The sequence below is a fragment of the Crocodylus porosus genome, unplaced genomic scaffold, assembly GCF_001723895.1.
Source record: "Crocodylus porosus isolate Cpor-Errol unplaced genomic scaffold, CroPor_comp1, whole genome shotgun sequence".
Taxonomy (NCBI): Eukaryota; Metazoa; Chordata; order Crocodylia; family Crocodylidae; genus Crocodylus; species Crocodylus porosus.
In genome coordinates this window covers 18,396,430-18,413,316 of record NW_017728915.1, presented here as the reverse complement: position 1 = coordinate 18,413,316, position 16,887 = coordinate 18,396,430, and the positions used below count along the sequence as shown (strand labels likewise).

The window sequence follows — 16,887 nt, the reverse complement described above, 5'->3', positions numbered from 1 at the left end:
TTATGATGACAGGCTGAGAGCCATGGGGCTCTTTAGCCTGGAAAAGCGCAGGCTCAGGGGTGAACTGATGGCCACCTATAAGTTTATTAGGGGTGACCACCAGGATCCGGGGGAACGTTTGTTCACCAGAGCACCTCAAGAGATGACGAGGTCAAACAGTCATAAACTACTACAAGACTGTTTCAGGCTGGACGTAAGGAAGAATTTCTTTACTATCCGAGCCCCCAAGTTCTGGAACAGCCTGCCATTGGAGGTGGTTCAATTACCTGCATTGAACACCTTCAAGAGCAAACTGGATGCTTATCTTGCTGGGATCCTATGACCCCAGCTGACTTCCTGCCCTTTGGGCGATGGGCTGGACTCGATGATCTTCTGAGGTCCTTTCCAGCTCTAATGTGTATGAAATCTGTGAAAAACCACTGTGTGATAGATAGCTGACTTTTCTCCTTAGATGTCAAGAAGTATGTTTTACATTTCAAAGCTTGTCTAACCCTATCCCAACTATGCAGTTGGTCCAAAATACGATATCACGCAAAGCAATCCTTGCCTTTCAACAAATAAGAAGATACTTTGTCAAGGCAAGTTATTCCTTTACAGATTTTCTTGTTTTGCTTTTGAATAATCTTGTACTGATCACTTTTATAGACTGAGCATTGGATTAGATCAGTGATGCCCAACCATTCCATATTGCAGGCTGGAGAAGGAGTTTCAGGTTTGTCCATAAACTGGTTCTGGTCCATGGGCCCAATCTTGCATGCTGTGCTGCCCCAGCTGGGTGCATGATGTTGGCATGACCAGGACCCAATCCCTGAGTGCGCGCCATAAGTGCAGGGTTGATGTGGCCAAAGACCAGTCCAGCCACATGGCAACATCCTGGCCAAGGCCTGAGCAGTGGCTCAGCTGGGGTCCAATCCAGCTGCACAGGGCTTGGAAATTTGGCAGTGGGGGAGCCATGGCAGTGTTAATTGCTATCATTCCCCTCCTTCCAAAATTCTGGATCCATGAGCCCTGCAGGCCAGGGATTGAGCACCCTTGGATTAGATGAGCTGTTATGGATGGGTTAGATGCATCTTTTGTAATTATGTTCATATTTTGTCCTCAAAGACCATTCTGACCAGTAACATTTGCATTGTTCCTGTGGTAGGTAAGTTATACTGGCTGTTATTAAGGTTGACCAGCATTTCCCATTAGAAGATGGATCTCATTTGCAAATGTTTATAATAGTTATCAATCTTCTGTCTTGAAGCTTTCCCTGATGGGTGTGTCAGGAAATAATTTTTTTTTTTTGGGGGGGGAAAAACAAAACCAGTTCAGCTATTTTGGGCATTGAGACTAAGGAAATAATATTGTTTTGTCGATGTAAAAGAATACCTCATAAACAGAATAAATTAGTTCATGCTGAGCACCATGCTCCAGAGCTACAGACTCCTTTAGGTACTCAAATGAGCTTGCTTACAGCTAGCTCATATATCTCTGCAATATACTTTGACATTCAGTATAGATGTACTTTGAGACAGGTAGGGCAAAGAGATTGGGAAACAGAACATGAGGACTGGAAGCCAGTAGGTTTGGAGAGGGAGACTGAGTTCACATAAGGAGCTGGGAAGAAGACTAGGCAAGGAAATTATATTGAGGTGGCGTCAAGGAAAACAGATCTGATGCAATTTTTTCTTTCCAGTCCCTGTACCATACACATGCTCACCATCAGCACATCAGACTAACCAGTCTCACAAGATACTAGTTCAGAGAATCATGGGATTTGTAGGCAACAGCTTACATCATCAGATAATAAAACTGTTTTGTCTACGTTAGTTCATAACAAAAGTAAATCTAGGTAGGCTAAGGCTGTTTTAATGGTAATTTAAAAGACACATCTCAAAACAGGAGAGAAGAGCCCTGTTGCTTGTAAAAGGAGCTGCTGAAGGGCAAAGACATTCTGTCTAAAGTTATCCCCACTTACACACAAAAGAGGCACAAAGGTGTCTTTTCAGCTGCTTCAGGCAAACACAAGGGGAGAGGCTGAGAAACCCAGGATGAGAAGTGTTGGTACAGAAGTACTGATATGGAGATGACCACAATGAGCACAACGTTCTTTCCCTGCACACAAGCTTCTTAGAATCACAAGAAATGAGAAGTGAAAGGGACCTCAGGAGGTCATCTAGTCCACCCCATGCTCAGAGTAGGATCGGCCCCAACTAGATCATCCCAGCCAAAGCTTTGTCTAGCCAGGTCTTAAAAACATCCAAGGATGGAGATTCCACAACTTCTCTAGGTAACCTGTTCCAGTGCTTTACTACCCCCCAGGCTGAGAGTTTTTTCCTAATATGTAACCTAAACTTCCCTTGCTGCAGCTTGAGCCCCTTGCTCCTTGTTCTATCATCTGTCACCATAGTCATAACAGATCTATGGTGTTGTGCTGTGACTGGTGGGATTCAACTCTGTGAGAATCATGGACTTTTGTAGGCTAGTTGTATGAGAAGCTGTATGTCTTGATAAACTTCTCCTTGGCATTTGTTAGTCTTTCTGTATTTCCTGACGTGTACATTCTTTCTGCTCCCTAGTTTTTCAATCAAAGAGTGAGTATTCAAACAGGTTAGAGGCTGTACCCTCCCCTTTCAAGTTGGTTCTCCTCCTAATCAGTTTTTTTCGGCACAGGGAGAAAGGGGGTGGCTTTCAAGGAATAGCTTTGGCAAGATCACTGACAAGACTGCCTCATAGATTTTAAAGGATGGGCAGACTAGAAAAGATAAAAAACAAAACTCCCTGAAATTTTCCTGGAAGTACTTCAGACTTATTTCAAAGCTGTTTAGCAGCTCCCACTAAGCATATGGTTTAGCTTTTAAAAGAATGTAGTCATTAGTGTAGAGGTAGATTGCAAAATATCTCTTGTAATAAGTGTAGAGTTAGGACAGTAAATATTGCTTCTACAGCAATAGTGATCTAGCTAATCTATCGTTCGTGTTGGTGCCAGAAGTCTAAAGAAAGTAACTGCTTTTCCTGGTCGAATATGCTGCTGGGCTTTCCAGAGCAATGGTATGTTACATGTTTATTGACAAATATATAGCAGTGTTACAACTGAGGTGTTGCAAGATCCTTTAAGGGTGCCATGTAATATTAATGCTGTTAAGTGTCCAAACATCCACACATGATTCACAAGATAAATTCAAAGGCTAGGGACAGACATTCAAAAAGCCTGAGCCTGAATTGATTCAATCTAGGCAGGTTAATGTAACCTACCTAGGTTGAATTGGTTTGCAATTACATAGACATTCCCTCTGAACTGAAGAAGTGCAGGCATACGCCTGCAGTGGCTCCAGCTAGAAACTAGAGTAGCCCTCCCTTCTCTTCTACAGTGCTGAGCTGAGGGCGGGGTGTGTCCAGGCCCCAGGAGGACACTTTGATTATGGAAGGGTTCCCTCCCACCTTGCTGCTTCTGATCAATGAGGGAGCCAGCAGGGAGTTCGTAACACAGCGTTTAGCACTCCATCAAGAAAGCAAAGGCCTCTCATTAGTTCAAGCTCTTTTTAAATAACATTTTCCAAGGAAAGAATGGAGGGACATTACCAGCTAACCTGTTGATTAGCTCCAAAAAGCCCTAAGCGGACACCGTTGTGTTTGCCTTCATCCTTACACACACCTCTCAGCGTTAGCTAGCATACCGTGTGCTGGCTGTGGTCTGTGCTGTGAGAGAGGGGAGGGGAGGGGAGGGAATGGGAGGGGAATCCTTTCTTGACAAAGGAGTGGGGGTGGGGCAAGGGGAAGCCAGGCAGACCCTGCTGTAACTGCATTCCCCCCAGGGAGCAGAGGTGTGGGACCAGCCCTGCTCTGGGGCTGAGAGCCCTGCCCAAGGATGCAAAGCATCTGGGATGCTGAAGGACTCTGGTTTAAGTTAAACCAGGAAGGGCTCTGGGACAGACATTGCATAAACCGGTTTGACACAAATCAGTTAAGTCTGATACTGCATTCAACCACATTTATCTCAAACTGATTTCAGCTGTTTTCAAACTCATTTATGTGCACTGAACATCTGTTCTGTTACAGGGTTACATCAATTGCTGATCACTTAAACCGGTTTATATGTAATGTCTGTCCCTACCCAAAAATTTCAAGTAGAAACGCAGTGTCAAACAGTCTTTCTGGGTTCTTTGTAACAGAAGAATTGTCTATTATTTTTTCATAGTAAAAAAACAAAAGAAAGATAATAGCTGAAGTGCCTTCAGTCAAACAAAGGGTACCTCAAGTCTAAAAATATTGATAAATTGCTGCCTTAAACACATCCTTAATGATGCCCCCCCATGCAAGTGCTCCTGGAAAATAATGTTCATCTCAAGCTAGTCTTTGGATAAGCCTGTCCTGGTTTATAGGCAGGTCCCCAATCTCAAATAATGTCTCTCCAGCAAAAGGCTACCTAATTCCTACCAATTCTTACCAAGCCCCCTAGCCTTGTTACAGACCCAGATGCCTACTGTGCCCCCCACATCAATACAGACCACATGATCACTGGACCAAGCATCACAAATGGTAACATCTGGTGTTCCTATCCCATTTCTTGGCCAGCTGTCAACTCCAGTGTCTTTCAAGGGATTCATTGACCTAATCATCTCAGTTGACCTAATCAACCCACTTTTTACTTTCTTATTAAAGAGGTTTCCCCTTCCATATAACACCCATTTTTTCTACCAAGCTGTTACTAGTGTCTGAGCAAGTAGGTTGTTGCCTATGAAAATGCATACCACTCTGAATCAATTAGTTGTGCCCCCCTGCCCTACTTCTGCCATGTTTGTTCATAAACATCACTTGAACTCAAAGACCAGTTACCAGATTGGTTGCAAGGATTTTTTTTCTAATGTCTAACCTACCAAACGCCTTTTTTTTCTCCTTTTGCCTTTTTTCCTCAATTTTTTTTTCTTCCTTGTTTGCTTTTTTGTTCTATATTTTACACTTGCTTGGTTAATCTGAATGTTTGATTATGCCATTTTTATCTAATTTAGTTAATTTATGCAAAATCAGCATGCAGTAAGACTTTCAGGAAGCCTATTCAGTACTTGCTTTGAAGTGTTAGGAAATTGACTAAAAATGGAATATGAAACTAGAACGCAAGCTATTTTAATTATGTCTTCAAAAACCAAGGCCAGTTTCTTTCCTTAATGCTTTGTTCCCTTCCCCCATAGTTAACAAAAATATATTAATTTAAATTTAAATTATTTCATTCTCTTTGAAAGAAAACAAAATTCAGTCACATTGGTGCATTTAGTAATTTATAGGGTGCTTGAAACAGTCTAATTTGTTAATTTTATTCTCATTATTAATAAAACAAGATAATTAGACCTAAGTTTGTTTCACAAAATGCAGATAACTTCAGATGTTAATCTGCATGGAGTTTTTATATAGTATCTTGAAAACAAATTTGATGACATGAAGGCTACTTGTCTATATGTGGAGTTCAAGAACAGTAGTTTAAATGCAGTGAACACGTATTGCTCAAATATAGCCATGTAGGACTCTTGCGTTAATATTAGTACTTAAGGCTAAATACAGATGGTCAGAAATCCCAAAGCTGAATCACAGGTTAATCTGAGCTGTGTAGATTGAGCCAATCAGCAAGTGAACAGACATTTACTTTTGATTCCAGAAGTGCAGCCACATTCCTGCAGTGGCTCAGGCCAAAAGCTGGGGAGTGGTAGAACAAGCCTCCCTGCTTCACTGGAACAGAGAGCTTGGACCAAGACTATCCCGCCCATTCTGCAAGGGGAAGCTTGCAATTGTGGGGGGGGAAAGCAGGGGGAGGGGCAAGGCATGCTGGGAGACTGTGAGTTAACTTGAATCTGGAGGGGATTTGGGACAGAAGTTCACCAAACTGATTTAACCTAAATCAGTTGAGTCTGATACTACATCCATCCAGGTTTACCTTAAACCAGTTTTCGCCATTTTGAAAGCAGTTTATGTGCACTGAACTTATGTTCCATTACAGGTTTAAATGAGTTGCCAATCACTTACACTGGCTTATATGCAAGTTCTGTCCCTAGCCTAAATATCGTTGCAATACAACCTCTTCATATCTGGAAATTGGGGATTAGCTATGTTGCAACCAACTAGAAAACAGGCTCATACTCATAGCCTTATACTGGATGCTTGGATACACAAGAAGATATCTAATAGATTCCAGCTCTAGTTGTTTTTCATTGTTTGAAATAACAATGAAAGACCCAAAGAATTAGAAATGGAAGGTAAGGGGAATGTGCACCTACAAATGGCAAATGAAGTGTGAAAAATTACAGTTGCAGGTGAATAACATTATCTTTTTAAAGACTTGCCTTTACAGTGCCCCATGCTTGGGAGAATAGCTGACAGTGCTGGTACATTGGTGGAGTCCTGGGTACTCCATCTAAATAAAGATGGTAAAACATTTGAACCAGTTGTTGTACTTTATCCATCATTTGAGTGAGCAGTGCTGAGTAAAACTCTTTGAAGAAGCTTAAAGATATAGCTTAATAGGGTAACGGCCTTAAACTTAATGGGAGATTCTATCACGTTTTTAAGTCAAAAGTATATGTCGTTTTTCCAGGGTGTTTTTTCTGGCAAGATTTTAATTTTAAAATGCATCTTAATGTATGTTAACTTACAGTAAATTATCTTTTAAAAACTGTCTCAAATGTTTTAGCACTCTGTAAAAGAGTTCCAGTATAATGAAAAATATATGGTGTTGTTAAGCTAGCAGGTTCTACAAATGAAAATTAATGAGCACAAATTATTCTTTATTTGATGAACTGAAAGCAAAATTTGACTAAATTCTCAAACGCTCTCTTCCCTTGAGAGCCAAGAGATATACAAGGATGGACTATATTTAGGATTGCTTACAATCAACTGTAATGTGAAAACTTTTCTCTCTAAAGACCTTTTGCTTGTTTTCCATTACAGTCCATTTAGTCATACATAAAAATATGGTCGGCTCAAATGACTTTAAACAGAAATGTCAATTTCCCTTCACCCCCCACCCTCTGAGCTGGATCTGGACCACAGGACTACTTCTGGGATGGAGCTGGGTCCACTTTTGGCAGTAGGGTGAGCAACAGTATTAACTACTGTGAGGTCTTGAGCTGTGCTGGTTTAATTCACTTATCACTTGTCCCTCCATTGAAGACACATGTCCCAAATGGGGCTCCATAAAGAGGAGTTTGGTGGCAGGCCCTGTTCCTTTTTGCCTTACCCATGTATTTCCTGCCACTCAAGGAGCCTTCAAAGGGTGGATGATACCGCTCCACGGGCTCTATCTTTGACACCCCTGACTTTTAAATTATTTTTTTGTAAATGGAGTATTATTTAGATTGAACGCCTTAGCTACATACCTCATCCCAAAACAATTTGTTGGGTAGTATAGTAAATGTAAAGACCATTAAGTAGTAAATATCAGTTGGTACATATAGCAAAATAGCTGAAGCTGGCTATCCTAATTAAGTGCTAAACATGTTATTTTTGTGTGGTGCAGCACAAGTTCAATGTGAAACCAGCAGTGTGGAGTTCTAGTCTGTGGAGTGCTCAGTAACACTCGTATTCTCTTCCAAAGTAGAACGAAGTGTGAAGTAGCAATCCAGTCAGTTCCGCTTTGCGATACTACTGTTAGATATATTCCATATTTTTATTTGTAGTGGCATTTGTTCTGTAATGTTTCATTTAAACATAATTTCTCAATAATTAACTTTTTTTATACGTGTGTATCTGTACTTCACTAACTGTACTGTACCATGTAGATGGTTCACAATCACTGTCAGTAACTCCTTTCCAGTAACTTGTCTTTTACAAAAGCCTGTTTGAGGATCCTCTTTAATATCTACAAGATCAAATTTATTGCAGTACTATTTTGCTTATTAAAGTATTGTGGGATTTAGGGACCAGTTTCTAAATAGAAAATAGATCAGATAAATATATTAAGGAAATCTTGTCAATGCGTTTTCTTGCACCATATGAAAGAGGATATATTACTGCTTTATTTATAAAATTCAGCTGTAAAAATCATAACCGAACTTGTCAATGTAGCAAGATGAATTCAGCTACTGAGTTCTGAGCACACACAAAAATTTCCTTTAAGAACAGGGGGTGATCCTCTTCCTGAGATTATCGGATACCCTATTAATCTAGTGCATTCTCTGATATTGCCATGGCCATTGTCTCCCGTGGTCTGTACTTGTGGCACATTGTAGAGTGCTTTTTATTTTTACTTTTTTTCACATAGCATTTTTTACTATAGCACATAGCAGGGTAGAATATATGATATTGCTGATCCTTTAGACAAAAGGTTGTGAATTTGGGGGACTAGACTTAATGATCCAGACATTGTTTCCCAAATGGTATTCCTCATCAAATAGTGAGGTTCTCTAACCTGAAAGCAAAATTGGATAAATCCCTTTTGGGCTCTGCGAGTCATTAACTTAGGTGTCTGGAATTGGAGACATATGTCTTCATTACTGATACTGGAAGGAATGTTCCAAATGAAACCCTTTCTTTTGGGGGGAGGAGGGCAATTTTATTTTCAAGATGGCTGGTAATTGTGCGCAAATAAACAGTGCACAACGTGCAGCATATGCACAGGCATTTTGAAGAATTTTCAGTATTTTGAATAACCTTAAATATATTAGAATGAAGCATATTTGTTTTTCAAATTTAGAAGTACCCATGTTAAAACTTCTTTTCTTCAGTGTTGCATCTAAGTTAGTAGTTAGTCCTTGTACAGGAGTCAAAGTATACCAGAAGTATGAAATAGCATTTACTGTCTTTAAAATGAGTACACTACAGGTATAGGCATTGACGTTCTCTTGAACTGACTGGATATATTCAGGGCTTTCTAAACATTATATTGCTACTGGTGCCTATCCAGTTATGCAGGAACCATATTTACATTATTAGGTACATAGGTGCACTCCCTAAACTATCTGAATATTTGGCCCTAAAGTTATATTTTTAGTACTAATGTGTTTTTTCCAGAAAGATATTTTATATCATGGCTGCCCAAATTCTATGCGGACAGGGGCCACATACTGCATGGACTATACCACCAGGGACTGCCTCACCAGTGTAAACCCACAGGCCATTGGCTGCAACTCCCTCCCATTGCACTGTGCATCCAGATGGCCCCTTCTTCCACTGTACTCACTACACCATGTTGTGGTTTACCCTAGCACAAGGGGCTCTGCTGCCCTGTCCTCCAGGTTGGGAGCAGGAAGTGAAAGCTGAGGGAGGGGAGAGGAACCTAGAGATCCCAGCTGCAGCAGCAGTAGCCAGAGTGATAGTAAGGGCGGCAGCAGGGGAAGGAGTTCAGAGACTGTATAATAACCCACTATGGGCCACCAGTTGGAGAGCCCAGTTTTATAATGCTTTCAAATTATTTAGAGCTATAACTTTCCACTTTTTTTCCCCAGGACTTAAAAGACTAAAACACAAAGATACTTGTCTTCTGCTTAATATACAAAAGCATACTAGTTATACATTAATATGCTAGTTAAATCCATTAAAATAGTTTTTTTCAAAGTATTTTTCCCAAGGTCTATTTAGGTTTCACACAACCGGGTCTACTAAAATAAATATGACTGAAGCAGCAAGTCACCTAAAAGACTGCAGTACCTTCTGATAACGTACTTCATCAAGTGCAGCAGTCCATGAAATCCTGCACACCACTACATAGATTTAAATGAGAAATGAGGGAATCAGCAGTTTATTTTTATTAACTCCTTTTTTGTCCCAGATATTTTTTAGACTTTTGTAGTAAAATTTATAGATAAAAATTGTTTTACTTACACCTTTGAGCAACAAGAATTCAATTACCCAACAAATTTAGATACTTTATCATCTGGAAATAGGGAATTTGAATTAGAACTTGACTTCTTCCTTCTGCTTACTGTGGAGAAACCTAAGCAGAGTTGGCACTAACCCCTTTCCTCAAAGATCTTTCTTCAGGCTTTTATTTCAAATAAGAGTCTTAAGAAACTCAATCTCTTCAATGATAAAAATAGAACAGCCAAGACACTCCATAAAACAGGGACACAATTCTAATTTTGAGATATTTACAGTGATGTATTGAATTTGATGCCTGAAAAAAGGTTATTTGCCATCCAGCTTTTTTATGGTATTAATGATCATATTGGTTTAATCCAGGGATGGGCAATTATTTCGGCTGAAGGGCCACTTAACAAGTTTTGGTGAGATATCAAGGGCTGCACACACAAAATCTTTCAGAAGATATCATTTTCACATATAGATAAAAAAAAAAATCATAAATTAAAAATCAAACTTCTACTGTAACTGGCAAGTCAGTCAGTAATACAGAAGTCTTCAACTTCAGGAAAGTTGACTTTGACAAACTAAGGAAGCTTGTCAGAAGACTTACAAAGGATGGAGGACTGGAACCACCACCAAGGAGAAATACTCTGCTCTGGTCCAGACCTGCAGAGAGCAAACCAGGAAAGCCAAGGCTGTGATGGAACTCCAGCTAGGTACAAAAATCAAAGACAATAAAAAGTCATTTTTTAGATATGTGGGGAGCCAGAGGAAAAGCAAGGGCAACATTGGATCCCTGCTAAACCAGATGGGGCAACAGGAAAAAGCGAATTTGCTAAATGGGTACTTTGCATCGGTTTTTCATCAGTCCCATGGGATGGCCCTGCCCACTATGGATCAGGGAGGCCCAAGTGAGGGGGATTCCTTGCCCTCCATCGAAGCTGACCTCATGAAGGAACACAGTAACAGGCTGGATACCTTCAAGTCAGCTGGCCCTGATGGGTTGCACCCAAGGGTACTCAGGGAGCTGGCAAGTATCATGGCTCAGCCCCTGGCATGTATCTTCAAGAGCTCTTGGCACTCTGGTGAAGTGCCCGATGATTGGAAGAGGGCCAGTGTAATGTCTATCTTCAAGAAAGGGAGGAAAGTAGATCTGGCTAACTACAGGCCCATCAGCCTGACCTCCATCCTGGGGAGGGTCTTGGAAATGATTTTCAAAGAGGCCATCCTTAACAGACTGGCTGAAGGCAATATCCTGAGGGATACCCAGCATGGATTTGTTGTGGATAGGTCTTGCCTGACCAATCTCATTTCCTTTTATGACCAGGCGACTAATCACCTGGACAAGGGGAAGAGATCAACGTTGTATATCTTGACTTTAAAAAAGCCTTCGATCTGGTATCCCATGATCACCTCTTGGCTAAACTGGCTAACTGCAGCCTTGACCTCACTACGATCTACTGGTTGGGGAATTGGCTCTGCGGTAGGACCCAGAGGGTGGTGGTCAACATACCAAGATGATTGGCTCCTGCTGTCACCAGTGGGGTCCCTCTAGGCTCTGTCTATACTGTTTAACATCTTCATCAAGAATGTGGACGTTAGTGTCAGAAACGGACTGGCCAAGTTTTGATGACGACACCAAACTCTGGGGTAAAGCATCCACACCTGAGGACAGGAGGGTGATCCAGGCGGATCTTGTCAGGCTCAAGAAATGGGCAGACGAAAACCTGATGGTGTTCAACACCAAAAAATGCAAGGTTCTCCTCTTGGGAGGAAAAACCTGCAGCATCCTTATAGGCTTGGCAGTGCTACGCTGGTTAGCACTACAGATGAAAGGGACTTAGGGGTCATGACTGACCACAAGATGAACATGAGCCTTCAGTAAGATAATGTGGCTAGTGAAGTGAGCAAAACGCTGGTTTGCATCCATACATGCTTCTCAAGCAAATCCCAGGGCGTCGGCAGCTTTGGTGAGGCCGCAGCTAGAGTACTGCATCCAGTTTTGGGCTCCACAATTCAAAAAGGATGTGGAGAAGCTTGAGAGGGTGCAGAGAAGAGCCACACGCATGATCAGAGGTCAGGAAAACAGACCTTATGATGAGAAAAGCACAGGCTCAGGGGTGATCTGATGGCCACCTATAAATTTATCAGGGGTGCTCATCAGGATCTGGGGGAACGTCTGTTCACCGGAGTGCCCCAAGGGATGACAATATTGAACCATCACAAACTGTCTTGCGACCAATTCAGGCTGGGCATAAGAAAGAACTTCTTCACTGTCCGAGCCCCCAAGTTTTGGAATAGACTGCCACTGGAGGCGGTTCAGGCACCCACTTTGAATGCCTTCAGTGCACATTTGGATGCTTATCTTGCTGGGATGCTATGATCCCTGCTGACTTCCTGCCCCTGGGGCAGGGGGCTGGACTCAGTGATCCTCCGGGGTCCCTTCCAGCCCAAATTTCTGTGAAATAACGTATTTTAATTTTATTTCAAAAATTTTTTTTCCTGATTTTGTTTTTTTTAGTACTCTATCTAGAGATGATTGCATAACAGCTCAAAATAAAGTCTTACTCTTATATGGTGGGGGTGGTGGCTTTGCACTAGGTCCTGGGAGCCAGCCTGAGGGGGAGCTGGGCAGAGGGGCACATATAGCAGAGTTGGCCCATGCAGTGCAGTGTAGGAGCAGCCTGCACCTCCCCACCATCCAACCCACAGCTGCCTCCATGGCACTCTGCATGGGGCCAAGCCCTGGCTGCTCCTGCTCAGAGCAGCCTGTACCAAGCTCCTGCCTGACCCACCCTTCACCTACCAACAGTGTGTCCCTGACTCTCACTCTGGCCCTGGCCCCAGCCCCAGTTAGCACACCAGTGAGGCTGCTGCCACTGCTCCTGCAGCTGCCCGGGTACTGGTCGGCTTTCCCCACCTCCAACGGCTCCTCCTCATCCTGCCCCTACTGTGCTGTTCTAGGCAGCAGGTAGTGCAGGGCACCACCTGCCCAGCCAGAAAGGGGGCAAGCTGCAGCCAGGTGGTTTCTGCCCCAGCATGAGGCTCCAGCTCCTGGCCACCTTGCACCCACTTGGCTGCCCGGTGTACTGGCTGGGGCCAGGGCAGTGCCATTGGTGGGCACAGGGTAGGTGCAGGCAGGAGCACAGCATGGGCTGCCCTGGGTGGGAGTGGATGGGACTCAGTTCCATACAAGAGTGCCACAGGGGCAGCTACGAGGTGGATATAATTACCTGATGGACTAGATCCAGCTCGTGGGCTGTCTTTGCCCACCCCTCATTTAACCAGTAACAACATCCTAATTCTCTTTGGTGATACTGTCTTAAACTAGCTGTCCTGGTAATATGCCAGTTAGGTCACCAATGTAATTTTCTTGGATGACAGCTAGAAATGGCTTAAGCAGAAGTCCAACTGTTCATAGAACTACACTCAGCTGTGTGATAGGCTGGATGGTCAAAAAAGGGTTCCCCTGATTGGAACTTCATCGAACTCAGGTTAGATTAGTCTCTGGTGTGCTGTACCTGGTCACCCAGTTGTACTCAGTTTGTTGGATGACAGGTGTGATTAGCTGAGTCCTGTGTGTAAGGTAGGTCCCAAAATGCACCAGGGTCATATATGAGTTAAGTACAGACAGGTACTTCCTTCATTTCTCACTCACTCGCACTCTCTCTGTCTCTCTCCTTCTAGAACAAAATATAACAAACTGAGTTAACTGGGTAGACAACCGATATACCTTTCTATTTGCAAATATTTGGTAGATTGCTGATTATGATTAACTGTTGCTTCCCTGGTGGGACCACTGTTATGATATTTGAATTTCCATTTTGCTACCCAGTTTCCTATAGTGTATATTACAAAGTGTTGGAAATACCTATGTGTTGTTCTGCAAACTCCAGCAGAAATAAGATTTTATTGTGTGAACTCGTAAGTGATAACTGGATTTGACAAGTAGCTGGTGAATAAACAATTAGCTAGTAATCTGAACCATATTTTACTCTAAAGACATATAAGAGAAAGTAATTGTTATATATTTAGAGATGATAGATTTTTAGGACTTAATGCAATTTTGCTTAATTTTTGCCATGGAAATTCTGCTCAGTTTTACTTCTCTTTGTGAACACATTGCCAGTAAAATGGCAATTGGAGTTTGGTCACTGATTTCAACATAGTCAGGATTTCACCCAGCAAATTTAATTTGTATTTCTTTGCCTGTCAAAATACTGTAACTTATTTCACAAATCTTTAATGTGCTAGTCATAAACATTGGAAATTGTGTTTATTATTATGTAATATGGCATACTGTTCACACACTACAATTAAAAGCTGTCTGGCCAAGAGTACTTTTTACTTTTAGATTAAAAATGTTGAAATCTTTAGTTTATTGTTTCAATGTCAACACTATCTGATATCTGATCAGTTAAATCTTTCAATCTTTACAAAGGTTGCATTTTATACTATCATATTTTAAAATACCAGATGTAAAGAAAATATATAAAAATACCAGGAATAAAGCTTTGCATTTTTATGGTAAATAAATTGAAGGATTTTTACTGCATATTGCAAGTCTGAATAAATCACATACTTATTTTCTACTTGTCCATTGAAAAAAAAATAAATACTAATATCAAAGGAATTTGCCTTAAGTCTACAGTATGCATCGTTCAAAATAGCATTGATGACAGTATTACTTCTCAGATAGTTGTGAGATTTATGGATTTTTAGTTCCATGGTTTTTCATTACCCTGTCTGCACAGTCAAATTGATTTTGTAGGCATTGAATAGCAGGGAGAAGCAGGAAGGCAGTCAGTTGACATTCATCATTAATAAATGTTTAAGTATTGTTAATCTTTTTCTGGTCTGCTCATGATTTTTAGGGGCCTCTAGAAAATGATTTGGTCATCCATGTGGCTTTGATAGCAGAAAGTCAACGGTAAGTCATTTACTTTGTTTAACAATTTCTATAGGAAGGATTGAGTGCAACAGAGATAAAACTTTGCTAGTTTTCAAAAAATCATGAATGAGAATATTTATTTAGTAAATTGGCATGATATTCATGGCTTTGTTTCTTCATTTATTGCTACCAAGAACATTATTAAAAATTAGGCTGCAGTTAGTCTGTGGTGAAATCTCACTGTTATTTTGTTTTATAGTCTACAAGTTTTTCTGAACACATATGGAATTCAAACACAAACTCCGCAACAGGTGGAACCTATTCAGATATGGGCTCAACAGGAACTTGTCAAAGTAAGGGATTCTGCAGTTATAACTTATTTATGCATTTTTCTTAATGAAAACAATTCACCAACTTTTCTGTATAACTTCTAAATTCTTCCTCCTATATAAAAAAAAAAATTGCAAAATAGCAAGAGCTGGGGAAGAGTGGGACACGTGAAGACTTCATGTCTTCCCTTTTCCAATGGTAGGAAGTCCATAGGCAAAATCTACAGTCTCGTATAGCTCTGGGTGCTAGCCATTTTAGCTTGGTGTACTGGATATAAGTCACTGGGAGCACCCATAGTTTGGGGTTGACAGATAAATCCATATTTTCAAATGGCTCTTCATTTCCTTGGCACACTGACAAAATGACCAGACAACCTCAGGAGTAGTGGTTATCAGGTGGACACATGGGCCATATCAGAGCAACCACCAAACACAGGAAGTGCCCTATGTTTATCTGTAAGTGTTTTAGTATCATTAACTTAGCACTTTTGTTGCCCTTATTAACACCCCAGTAATAGCTATGACAAACCCAGCACTATGTAGAATTTTATTTCTAAATATATTTAGTTGTGCCACCTCTTCCTTCTTTTGGAGACTGGTGGAACACCTAAGCAGTCTGCTGTCTCCTGATGGCTAATTGCCATTGTTCTTAATCAGCAAACCATGGACAGACAGATCAGGAAACAAATTTTTCACAAAAAAGATAGCTTCTTCCCTTCATTTTGCGCACATTTGCCCAACCTAGTTTTGCCTGTAACGAAGTAATAAAGATAATGAATAAGCTGTTGCAAATCTGCCTTGATAAAATGGCAATGATAACATGACTTGAGGCCACTTCTTTAGCTGCCCACAGGAATATTTTTTCCTGAACTATTTAATCTCTAAACAGATTTCAGGTTCTTTGCCCATACATGATATTTCTCTTTCTTCTAGAATCTGAAACTGACTAAAATGCATTCTAAGCTTGTTAGTTTTATTAGGATAACAGAGTCTTTAACATTTCTAGTAATATGTGGGCACAGGTCTTTTTTCCAGACATTAGACCTACTGTTCTGATACCAATAGCTCATTGTCTATATTAGCGTGTTGAGTGAGACAACTTGAGCTTGTACATTCCAATCAGAAGCCTTGGTGCTTCTCACCCCATGGTAAGTCCCAAATCTAAACTCCTAATTTTACTTGACCTTTGCCACATTCTCATTTGTGACTACAATCGCATTCATCTTCCTGTGGCCTGTTTTACTTTGTAGTTCAGGAACCTGCTGTCCTGTGCCCTTCATGAGAAAAACCACGTCAGGAAAGAACCCTACTTGATTGGCCATTAATTTCAGTTTTTGTTTGTTTCTTTTTTCATTCATTCTTTCAGAAATCTGTGCATGGGTGATGGTTTCTCTGAGAACCAAGCTTTAGTCAGTCTAAATTCATTGGCATAACTCTTTTCCCCCCAGCTAGTGCCAGCTCCTTACTTCTGATCTTTCATATATATCAGAAGACTTTCCTGAAGCCATGCTCTGGCAGCTCCTCTCACTTGTTCCTTTTCTCTACCTTTATGCTTCTCCCCTTAGAGATAATTTGAGGCCTCTAATTCCTTCACAAAACTCAATAAAGTCACTCCAAATCCTAGCCTTGCCCCCCCAGCTTGGTGTCATCTGCAAACATGCAGAGGGTGCACTCCATCTCATCTTCCAGATTTGTTAATGAAAATATTGAACAAAACTGGCCTCTGGACCGGCCCCTAGGGCACTCCACTTGATACCAAGTGCCAACTAGGCGGAAAGCCATTATTGCTTTCCATTGAGCTCAATAATCCAGCCAGCTTTCTATCCACCTTACAGTCCATTCATCCAATCTATACTTCGTTAGCTTGCTTGCAAGAAAGCTTTGGAAGACCATATTAAA

General features: G+C 41.2%; 1 protein-coding gene across 3 annotated transcripts in view; it reads left to right on the top strand.

The window, feature by feature from the left end:
- The window catches only part of PHKB (phosphorylase kinase regulatory subunit beta), a 195,880-nt gene that overhangs the window by 134,906 nt on the left and 44,087 nt on the right, over window positions 1-16,887 (top strand). For all 3 annotated transcript variants that reach the window (XM_019535774.1, XM_019535772.1, XM_019535775.1), the window contains 2 exons: window positions 14,643-14,698; window positions 14,919-15,012. In XM_019535774.1, coding sequence (XP_019391319.1) covers window positions 14,643-14,698; window positions 14,919-15,012 — 150 coding nt within the window. The remainder of the gene's footprint in view (window positions 1-14,642; window positions 14,699-14,918; window positions 15,013-16,887) is intronic.